At 34.4% G+C, this 12,358-nt stretch overlaps 1 protein-coding gene across 4 annotated transcripts in view; it reads right to left on the bottom strand.

Annotated features, from left to right (window-relative positions):
* EXOC2 (exocyst complex component 2) overlaps nucleotides 1-12,358 on the bottom strand; it is a 131,875-nt gene that overhangs the window by 80,609 nt on the left and 38,908 nt on the right. For all 4 annotated transcript variants that reach the window (XM_048076106.2, XM_048076107.2, XM_066992545.1 and 1 more), the window contains 4 exons: nucleotides 6,064-6,144; nucleotides 2,035-2,180; nucleotides 1,851-1,932; nucleotides 1,246-1,348 (listed from right to left, as the gene is read on the bottom strand). In XM_048076106.2, coding sequence (XP_047932063.1) covers nucleotides 1,246-1,348; nucleotides 1,851-1,932; nucleotides 2,035-2,180; nucleotides 6,064-6,144 — 412 coding nt within the window. The remainder of the gene's footprint in view (nucleotides 1-1,245; nucleotides 1,349-1,850; nucleotides 1,933-2,034; nucleotides 2,181-6,063; nucleotides 6,145-12,358) is intronic.

Raw genomic sequence — 12,358 nt, 5'->3', positions numbered from 1 at the left:
TTAACAGTCTGTTTTAACATAGAATGGGATAATCTTAAGGATTCAACACACCCCAAGGTAAGGGTTTGGAAAAAAAAAGCAACAAAAAATGAACAACCACCACCACAATCAAACACCCACAGAAACGCAAACATATACAACTCTGATTCTTCCGAGGAATCTTTAGAAGAGTTCATAAGACTTGGCCTAGACAAATAAGCTCTTCTTTAAGGTTTTCAAGACTGAAATAGAAAGAAGGAAATAGCAATGTCTTCTTCAAGAGACATGCTTAACTACTCACCTTAAAATGAAATTTTAATAAATATGCAATATTTACATGGCATCCAGAAGAATCAGAAGCACTCTACATAATTGTACATTCTTCACATACGCTAACATAAACTAAATGGACCTAAGGCTCCAAGGCTGTAGTTTGTCCTGTGCAACTCAGTCTGGTGAGCACACAAAACATCAAAGACCTCACACAGGTGCCACAGTTTTTAGAATGTCCCACACAGACCATTTGGTCTATATCTTTAAAGATAACTGAAAAAAGCACTAAGTATGTCAAGAAACACTAGGAGTCCTACTAACATCTGAGACTCAAAAGCCTTCAAAGTAAAGCTATCATACATTTCAGAGCACTCTCAAGTCTGGCTCCAAAGAATGTAAAAAGCAGGCTCAGGTCGACTGGTATAAGAAGGTCCAACCAACTCATGTTAGTATTCCTTCAACAGGCTTTGACATCAGCCTCAATAATGACAGAAAATAGAGGAATTCCAATGAAAACTGGGAATCTGGTACATGTTCATTAAATGTAAAGGAAATGTATTATTTAGAATAAATAGTAAAATAGACAAAACCAAATTTAAATGAAGTCTGGATTAAAACCTTTCTACTATCTGAATCAAGATGATTCCATTTCAACACCAAGTCAAGCCGAAATAAATGACAAGTTCATAAGCAATCTGTTTTGAGACCTGCAACCTGTAAATGATCATTTCAGATGTAACTTGCAATATCATGGTTTAGAGGAAGCAACAAATGTAAATGTAACAAGGACTTTTAAAAATTAAATTCAAACCACTCAATAAATAATCAAGTACCAATGTAATGCTATTATTTATATATTCAGAAAGCTGCTACTTGCAGCTTTCCAATCAGTATATAAGCTATCATAAAAATAGTCCCTCTCCTATTCAGGAAATAGTTTAAAATATACATCTAACACCATATGTCTGAAAAAGACAGTAGTCAAATGATTACCTTATATAACGTTTCTGATCATGCAATGTTGATGGAGTTTCAAGGAGTTTATCTAACAGAAGTTCTCTTAAAGCTTCAATTCTGGTTTCAACTTCAGCATAATCTAGGAGTGGGGAGAGGAAATAAATCCAGTGTGTGTCTTCAGCAGTAGTATGAACTTAAAATCACATTATTTTTCTAGGACATCAATCACTTCTGAACTTATTATGGAAATCAATTATTCATTTTATAACAAGCACCTGAAAATTTTGTATACAACAGTTCAACAAAAAAGATTGGACTTTGAAATCTTTCCAATAATATACCATTGAGAAATAGCCAAAGCCATATTTTTAGTTACCGTAACTGTTTTTTTAAAATGTCCATTAATATCTGGTCTTAATAAATAAATAAAATGGGCTGTGATTTCACATTTTGAAGAATATACCTTTCTTAAAAAACTTGCCACAAATATTGCTTAAAGTAATTGTTTCTATAAATCCATAATTTTTATGGATTAAAATCCACATAAACCTCTTCAAACTACTATATGCTTTTTAGCCTTTAAGTTAAAAAAAAATCAGGAAAAAAAAATAAATAGAAGCTAATAATAGAATCCATCTTACATTTTTTGAATACTTGAACCTCTGTCTTTCCAAAGAGTGACTTGGCTTTTTCATAGTCATTAATAACCACATCATAATCACCCTTAAAAACAACAACAACAAAACAACAATAAACATTTTTATTTCTCAATAAAATGTAACAGAGTAATTTCAGCAAAAGAAAAGTATTTTTAAAGAATTATACCTTCTGGATATTTCTTTCAATATTCAAAGGAAGGTTGAAAAGAAATTTAAAACGTTGAAGAACATTAAGTGCATTTCTTGTTGAATCTGCTTTATCCTTACGGCCCAGCACCTCTTGGAATAAGGTATCTGCTGTGTTACTGGCTCCTATTTTAAAAAGGATAAAAATAAGGTAAAGTAGAGAAAGTAATCAGTTCAAATTAAATACAAGTCTTCCTCCTTTTTTGGATGGCATGGTCATCCAAATTTTTTAGAGCAAATGAGTAATTGTTGCTAAGTTTTTATTCTGTTTTTGTTCAACTGTTTTAAAATTTTACAACCGATGAACCACTTAGCATTTTAATGTGGTAAGACCCCTGTGCAATTAAAAACAATCACTATTTCCTATTTCAAATGCTTAACTTTGCTGCAGATATTTTATAGTTTGCTTTGGCTCCAAATCTATATTTTACAACCAAATTATGCATCTCAGGATATAGAAAAAGTCATAGAAGGTTTTCTCTTTTAGAAAAGCATAATTTCATTATGTTAATTAATGTCACAGCTTCAAGAGCTATCAATGAATTTTGCAAACAACTTTTCTTACATTTTCAAATTCTGTCTTAAATATGATTAATAATGTCTGGTATTTAAATGAGTCACTTTTAAAACTACTGATGAGTAAATCATAGACAGTGGCATGACTGAAAATCTAACTAGCTGGTCATTGTAACATAATGAATATGAATTGTCTTCATATTGCATTAAAACTCTGGCTTCATTCCATACAGGATCAAGTCTTGGTTAACAATTTTATGCAATTACATTTGTCTAATAACTGTGAATATAGAAATCCTTAGAATCCTTCCTACTCAAGAGTAAAAATAGCATTCTATTTTTACTAAAGTTTCTTCATATTTTCCTGAGAGAATAACAGAATTCCATTTATATTTTCATGTGAATATTTGCATTTTTCAACTCGTGACTTATTTTTAATTAACCAAAAAAAAAAAAGTCAAAATAGTGGAACTGTTTTAGCCTTTTTGATCGTTGCGTGTAGGAGTTTCTACATTATCTGGTCTAGTGACTATACTTTAAGCAAAGATGAAAAAAATTACATCAGTCTCGCTGGGTGGCTTGCATGCCATTTTCTCTAGTCAACACTGTGGGTGGCCTGCTCATGTTAAAAGTAGTCTTTGTAAAATAATTGTTATATCTAAATAATGTTTAAACTTTGCTGAATTTTTGAAGCCCTGATGTAAAAAAATGTTTCGTCAGGATAGCTATTTGTACTACATACTATTTAGCGTAAAATACTTTAATCCATTAAGGAGAAATACACAATGAAAGCAGCTAGCTGGACATTTAAATACAGATCACTGATAAAGTTTGATTTTCTTTCCTCTTGAGGTTATAATAAATGCTAGTGTTGTAAATTCTTTGAGTAAATTAGTTTATTTTGTTTGAATTCATATATTTCTGGTCCATTCTGTTAACAGCCAAGAAAGAACATACTATATTTGGGAAGTAAAGTTATATTCACACAGCATTTTTTTTTAATTCAATGCAAATGTTTTTAAAAGGTAATTGGCAACTGCAGGAATCGCACAAAGACAGGTTTTAGTATAAAACTACATCTTTTTATAATTCACTGTAAAGTCCTCAAATTAAGTAAATTATTTTACATTTTTCTATGGATACATTTTCTGTTTTGCTTAGAAAATTAAATATGTCAAATGACTGAAGTTCCTTGATCACATTCAATACTTTGTTCAGAACAGGTTTTTCTTTTTAGACTTAAAAAACATTGTAAAATTTCTTCCTTTCTCTTGCCTCCCCAAATCCCTTCTACGTTATTAATCTCTCTCTTGATTAGTAATGAATAATCTAAACCGAAATAATAAAATTCATGGATAAAGATTCAGGTCCTATATAGCCTGACAATGGATTAAAAATAGTTAAAAGTAGATGATTCATCTACAGTGTGCAAAATTTTTTTACTTAAAAAAAAAAAAGCTCTAGTAATTCAACAGTTGCCTTTCATAGAGCCTGACAAAAACACCACAAAATAGAATTTGATTGGCCTCCTGTAAGAAGCAATTTTTTGTGAAATTCATTTCAGCAAATCATATGCCTTTATAAACATATATTTAATAGCTTATTTAACAATTAAACTTAATCTATTAAAAACTCTGAATGCTTACGATTCCACCTATAACAACAGATTCTACTTCTACTATCCTATGACATTTCAATGCAATAATTTCTCACACTCTCTTAATATGTTCATCTGCTGTAGAAAACACTGTTTGTCTCAGGTGTCTGCATCAAGCTCACATCAATTATCTCTCAAGATATGCACCCACAGTCTATAAAATGTAAAATCCAAATGAATATTTGAAGTCATTTTTGAAGGCAGACCCTGTAACTCACGGATTACGGAAGTACTTAAAAGCCTATTCTTTGCAGAGTAGTAACTAAGGACACTTTTGAATGGTCAGACAAGAAACAAACCTTTGATCCTAAACTACTTTGCATAATATTATTTACTCTTTTTAAATCCTTGTATTCCTACCCCCCTGCCTCCCACCCATCATGACTTGCAAAGTATCAGGAGGAAAAGCAGCCAATTCTTTTCACAGCAGAGCCAAACTTAATACACTCTGAAGTGGCTGGCACAAGTTCCTCTACAGATCCAGTTTGAAAAATAATGTCTGCATTATCTGCATACAGATTTCAGCTGCCACTTAGCAAGCGAAAAAATGCTTATATACTATAGTTGGGTTTGTCTCGTATTAATGCATGGAAGAAAATATTATGAACCTCAAAATTTGATGGCTTATGCTTTTTATGTTAAAATCTGTCACACAATTTTGTCAAAGGGAAAGTGCTGTCTACAGGATCTGTGCTAAGTGTGCGACATGTCATAAACACAGAACACTTGGAATAGCACTGGCAATTTCAGCAAATGTTTTTTTTCTCCTACCCTATACGTATCAGATATTTGGCACACAAGCCATTCAGACTGCACACTATATTTTGCACGCACACATTGTCTTGTTTTTAGCATGTCTCTGCGCGCACATGAGGGCTTTTTTTTTTCATTCCAGTCAACAAGATAGGGCAATAATTATGTTCAAACCACATCTTTATTTTGAGCATGAACATATCTCTACAGAAAAAAAGCCAAAATTGTGCAGAAAAGAAAAAAACTGCTTTATTTGTGCTCCACACAAAAGCACACATACAGTCACTGCTTTCTTCATACAAGAGAACAAAAACAGTGAACTTCCATGTCACTTTCTTGATTTCATAAAACACGCTCAGACTTTCCAGCACTGAGTCAGCTATCTGCATGTCATTCCTGCTTATTGATACAGCACTAAGGGAAACATCCCTTCCTCTGTGAAAAAAATCACAATGAAACAAAGTAAAATTATCTTGGCAGAAGTCCCAGAATTAAAAAAGTAACTTTTTGATCTGCTGAAACGCATACCAAACTGCAGTGAATTCAAGCCACCTCTCTCAATGCAATCGTACAGCTAATAGAGAAACAGAGAAAAGAAAGTACCAAGAGCTTTTCAAAGTTACTAAAAATAATGCTCATTTTAAGTAGTTCAAGTGATAACACATCAAGTGAGAAAGATTCTGTTAGTAACCTTATTACTGCAAACAGTTTGTATTTTTAGCCCTCAAAACATCTTACAATCCTGGTACTTAGCTTTGCTCGTTCTTGTATATCTCCATCGCAACTCCTGTTTTCTTTGTATGCTCAAAATTGAGATATCACCAAAATTAACTTAATGTTATAGACATTCTTTATTTTGATACTTATTCTCTTTGTTGTCACAAACACCGCTGATGGTCATGACAAAAGCTGCTACTTCTTCAAGAAGTGTACTATCGCATCCTAAAATCGTTGCCATCAAACAGGAAATGGCGAGAGAGTCCGTGCTGTTTTCTACTTTCTACCATCTTCCAAGGAATAAGTTAAAGCTTGCTAGAAAGCCCAAGGTCCATAAATAGTTGCTGCTGGAAGGACAAAACTTACTGTTCAGTACATTCTCCAGTTTTTGCGTCATGGATCCTTCTACTTTTTCCGTTCCATCCGCTTCCAGTTTTTGATGGATTGCTGGAATAAAGTGTCTAGTTAAAATGTAGAACATTTTAATAGGTGGGAATACGTTACATCAAAGTGACACTTTTAAACATTTTTAAAATTTAATATAAAGTGTTATTTTTCTTGTTAGACATTAAAAAATACAAACATGCTTCATGGCAGCAGAGTCTAGTGGAGGACAGGGCTTAGAGCCAGGCACTGCAGAATTTTAACCATTTCTTTAACACAGACTTCCTGTATGTTCTTGAACAAGACATTAATGCTCAAGAAAAACAAAACCAAAACAAACAAAAATGTGGGGAAAATACTTGCAACTAGCTATGTTGTAATAAAATTATTAATTGTTCAGTATTTTGAAAAGTAAGCATCACTTAAGCACAAAATGGTTTTGGTTTGCATGTCAAAACTTTTACACTTATCTCACTGAAATGGGATTGCCAATAATTAAAGGGTAGAAAAAGAGTCACGAGGAATCTGAGCGACCCTGACATCAAGTGCTAGGACCCCACCCTATCCATTGTTTTTGTCTACAAAAATGCACTCTCAAAACACACCATTTAAATGTACCTTGTAGCAACATAGTGCATTAATTATTATACAAAAGCGTTGTAATGTTTTTGCTCAAAAGCACAGGAAAATGGAGAATGAGATGGGCTCATTTTATTTTTTGAAGAAGCTATTTTTCCACTTGCCCTAAAACATCTTCATCGCTGTTTCCATGTGGTGTTACTAACAGATGTGGAGGTATGCAGTATCAACACCAGCTTGTTGTTTTATTATACTTCCTTTTAGAGGAAGAGACATATTTACCACCATGCTCTGACTACACTATGGCACTCTGGAAATACAGGCAGTGAATGGACTGTAGATACTGCTTTCTTCTACTTCCCCTCTCTTACACAGCCTTCCTTTCCTCTACCTCTGTTCAGTACAGCCAGCAAAGACTACTGTTTTTCTCTTTTTTAAAGTTAGTATTCATATATGTATACATTCATACAGCGTATATAAAACAATTGCTTAAAAATATAATTTCCCTTTAAAAACTGTAATCTGTTAAACTATGTAAAATCACCTCTATCAAACAGCCATCAGTTCCTATTGGTTTAGATAAAACTAAGGCTTCTAAAAAACCTCCTACTGCTTCCTGCTAGTTCTCAGTAGAGTGAACTGAAGCAAAGCAAGTCTTGAAAATGGTGATGCTGCTCGCTGTTTTAAGAGAATTATGATATATTTTAGTACAGAACATAAAGGCAATTTTGAAAACAAACTCCCAATTGTTCCAACCTATCTTGCTTCGGTTTCCATGCCAGGGTCCCTCAAGTGGATTCTTTGAAGATGAAACCCATCTAGAACATGCACTCTATGCCTAATGTGCTCCAGCAGATACCTGGAATTCAATCCAAAGGGTGACCTCAAGTTTGTCTGAAATACAAACCCAAACTGCCTAACTGCATATAATGTGCACATCAACTGTTTTCCTCCACAACTCCATCCCTACTTGCCGGTGCTTTGCAGACGCAGACCAAGACAGCACCTACGTAACTACCCTCAGTAAGGCAACCCTGTGCCTTCGGTCCTACTGTAAGCAGTGAGAGAGGGTAGCTATTCTGAAACAGGTTAGCTCTGTATGAGTCTCTAGACTTGTTCAATGGAAGAAGTTTCATTTTAAAAGGGGAAGAAGATGGAAAAAAAAAAAAAGTGAAAATTGCATTTATCTCAGACATTTAAATCTGACTCTTCAAATGGATCCTACAAAGAATTGCAGTAAGCTTTGCTTTCATGAAAATGCAATAGCACCTCTCAATTTTGGTTGTTCAAATTTAGAGAGGAAATGAAAATTTAAGTTACGATGCCATATATCTTAAGACAATCAACACCTGAATAAAGTGAACTGACAGATTCTTGCATATTTTAAGGAACAGAATTCTATCTTGAAGATTGTGTATTAACAGTAGCACATATTTTATATACGACATAGACACCACTTAGCTGTAAGAATATCTCTACAATTTTATAACAAAAACATTAAAGGTTATAATGATATTATTCCATTTATATACATCAGTTCTGGTCACGGGTAGCCAATGACATTACTACTGAAAAGTAAGTTCATCAGAACAGCAACCACAACATTAGCAGATAATTTAAAGCCAAGTATTGCAAGTACTACTGGAACTGTATCAAAGTGTAATGACTGAGTTTAAATATTTTGAAATCACTCTATGAAACATATTTATGAAAATGAAATTTTTAAAATGCATCTTCCCCACAGCAGTCGTCTTTCACATCTCCTTTAGATAAGAGAATATAAGTGCAACACTATTCCCTTCTCTTCTTTTTAAAATGAACGTAACATTTCCCACATTTAAAGCTAGCGGTTAGACCTAAAGTATTTGAGATTCTTAGTTCCAAAATATTGGTGTTGTAAGCAGAGGAAAAACGGTCACATTGAGGCAATTCATAGGTGTGTTCAGACAGCAAAAAAATACGCCAATGGGGAAAAACAAAGGAAACAACAAAACCCATAAACAAACAAACAAAAAAACCCACAGGGTATTAAGTTCCAGAGAGGTTGAAAGCACTGTGGAGTACAGACAAGGGCATATTAAACACACGTAACAGGTAAAATGAGAGTTTTGGACCACTGTCTTAAATAAGGTATGTTAGAACATATTGAAGAATGTGTAGACCTATGTAAATTGTGTACACACAAGGGGAGTTGCTCTGTTTCTTTTTATATATTTAATGTGCTACTACTTTCTTCATGTACTGAAGCTATTTTTACACACTGCATTCAGATTTAGCAATAAGCCCATTCATATGCATATGCCAAAGTGGAATTATGAAAAAAAAAAAAGTTTTAAGTCTTCAGAGTAAGGACCATCATGAGAAACGCTTTATCAGAATGCCTAGGCTTACTTTGCTTGCATCAACTAACTTTTAAAAAGTTAAGTGCATGTTCCTTCCATGGGGACCAGATAAAATGTTTCTGAGTTTGATTTTCAGTCAAGCAAAACTATATGCAGTCAAAAAAAATATCTGTAGACCAAATCTGATTGGAAGAAATACAGAGGTAATCAAATTATTAATTTTTCTTAGACTACCAAATCCACGTGATGCTGGGCTGCTGCTTTCTGGGACGGTCTCCTTTCTCTTCATCACTTGCACCCACATGCTTCCTTTTGCTGGATCTGTCAGTCAAACAGCTCCAAGGCAGGAGCAGTGAGCTGATTTGGTGGAAAACTAACTCTGTATAGAAGAAAATTTTCTTTATTGATTAGCAAGCTTGCCTAAACCTTGCCACAGCTGCACCATTGCCATACCAGCAAAGAGGAAGGTGGACATGGCTGACAAGTGGCTCCCACAGTAGCCACTTCAACTTCATAATGCAGCCAGTGACAAGTAAACAGTAAGAAGGGTTCCCTTTGAAGGCCTGAAGAAAAGAGGGATGGACAGGACTTTTTGTCTTGAATTGTTACTCACTCTTGGCTTACCTGACATGAACCATAAAAGTAGGAAACCTAGGACAGACTGTTTACCTTTATTAATAAGCTTTACTGTGAGGAACAGCAAAAATTAGGAAAGGATTTGGTCCAGATGCTTTAACTAGGGTCAGAAAATTAATTGAATTTTGTATTTTCTTTGCCAGTAAGTGCTCAGGTTACCCGGCTAAGTTGGAATATTTAAAGGCTTGCAGGTTTCATAGCTGCAGTGATAAAATAACTTATAACAGTGAAGAGCTGAGGTTTAGAACTCACAGATTTAAAATTGTGACTGAATGCTGCAGAATTGGTTATTTTTGTCAAAACATATGCAAAGTTCAGTCTGGCAAATAAACCATAATATAGGCCCTGTATTAAAATAAACTGCAATTAATTTATTGCTGCTTGTGTTGAAAACAACTTTATTTAATCCAAAGAAGGATAAGGCTTTCTACTTGGCAATCATATATCTGTAATGAATTAAACCACACTTCAAAGGTTATGTAGGTTTGACTTGCAAATTTCATTCTTGATTTACTCATTAGATATTTTTTAAACATATTTTGAGATAAGCACCAAGGGTGGTGCTTATTTTCAAAACTTCCTCAGCTTAACTCAGCTCAAAGCTGAGTTATATAAATATGTCCAACTTTTCTACCATTTTCTGATGAACAGAAGGCTGGACTTGCATCTAGTATATCTGGAAATCTAATCCATTAGCACAAAAACACAGTTATAGAAGAAGTACCCAAAACATATCAAAACTTTTGTCAGATGTAAAAGAAAAAAAAAAAGTGACAAATTGACAGAAAGGAAAGACTGACAGCGCAAAATACCTCTGAAGATTTGATTTCATGTGCTAACTATAAACAACTTGCCACCAAAGAAAAGTAATGGAGGGATGGAGGACATGTTAACATGCTTCCAAGATTCATGCCAGTGCCTGAATAAAAATGTCTTTAGTTTCTTTTTTTAAAAAAAAGTTTTAAGGATTTTCTGTAATTTGAACTAAACATAAGGTTACTATTGATAAGGACAGCACCCCTACACAGGGTAAAAACTCATCTGAATGGATTCAACAGGAGTGCATAGCTGTATATAATGCATAAGGCAATACATAAAAACAGCATATCATGAACAGTGTTGATAAAACATCACAATATGTAAACCTCCCCAAAATAAAGTTTGTTACTACGGCCAGTAGTCTGTACTGCTATGAATAATTTTTTTTTCCAGAGATTTCCGGATAATTTTGTGAACTGCAAGGCAAACTTGGCTTTATTTTGATAAACATTGCTAAGCCAAGACAAAATCACAAAATATTGAAGTAAACGTAGTATTCTCTTTAATTGCTTTTTTGTGTTTTGTTTCTCTAGCATTTACTTTTTCAAGTTTATTTACTCAACACGGTGGCAAAAAAAAACACAAAGAAAATGGCCACACTTAAGATAGAAAAAAACCCTAAGGCACAGTGCTAGAAGGAGAATTTTTATGCAAACAGGAGACCAAACATCACAGTCTAACAACATTGTGAGGCCTGATAAATATAACCTATGTGAGAGCAAAGTTAAGCAAGTGTGACATTTCCAGAGAACTATCTCAGAAACAGATATGAAAACATGGTTTACTGCTCTTCTTATAGATTTACTAAAATTCCAGGACTGGACCCAGGCCCATGCCAGGATACTTGAGAATCTCAGAGCATGGAAAATGCTATTTCTCTTTTTACTGACACAGTGTTAACCCTCCTGCATCTGTGAAAACTAATGGTAGAAATAAAAGCAGCTTTTAAATGTTGCTAAATCTATACTGGAATCAGAATGGAATGATGCAAGATGAAATTAAGCTGTTTAGATGGCCTGTAGGTCTGGCCAATTTTAATCATAGGTCATTTTTGCACACTTTTTACCAACTGCAATGTTTACTACTTGAAAACTGCAGTGCAAAACTAATCTTTCTTTTTGATTCCTTGTATTTTTCAAATGCAAAAACAAATAAATTCATTTACCTGAAAAAAACAATTTAATAGAACACGATAGCCAGACAGTAGCTAAAAGCCATCATTATAATCCCTGCTGTTTCTCGTTTTTTCTCAGAATCACAAAATGGTTTGGGTTGGAAGGGACCTTAAAGACCACCTGGTTCCATCCCCCTGCCATGGGGATGGACACCCCCCACCAGACCAGGTTGCTCAAAGCCCCATCCAGCCTGGCTTTGAGCACCTCCAGGGATGGGGCATCCACAGCTTCTCTGGGCAGCCTGTGCCAGGGCCTCACCGCCCTCATAGTAAAGAGTTTCTTCCTTATATTTAATCTAAACCTACCCTCTTTTAGTTTAAAGCCATTCCCCCTTGTCCTATCCCTACACTCCCTGACAAGGAGTCCCTCCCCAGCTTTCCTGTAGGCAAATAAGACCACTTCTTTCTTGAGACACTAAAAAAAAAATCCCTAGAAAACACTATGCTAGAAGCTGTATGAAGGGGAAGTTCGAGTCTTTTTTCAAACATGGTCAGTAAATTTTGCTTTTTTAAGCAAAATTGCATTAAAATAATAATTGGTCTGCTACAGAAATTGATTGTTGTCTTTGTATAGAGAGGCAGCATCCACCTGAGACTAAACTACTTATCACAATTTACATATTTTACCTGCAATCCTTTATCAGGTCATCTCCATCTCAGCTTATATTGCACATTGCAAGCTCCTGTTCTTATTATTTCTAGCATTACGATACCAGAACACAAGTTT

Source organism: Anser cygnoides, chromosome 2, assembly GCF_040182565.1.
Source record: "Anser cygnoides isolate HZ-2024a breed goose chromosome 2, Taihu_goose_T2T_genome, whole genome shotgun sequence".
Lineage (NCBI taxonomy): Eukaryota > Metazoa > Chordata > Aves > Anseriformes > Anatidae > Anser > Anser cygnoides.
Note: the sequence above shows the minus strand (reverse complement) of the source record. Positions and strands in the feature narration are given on the sequence as shown.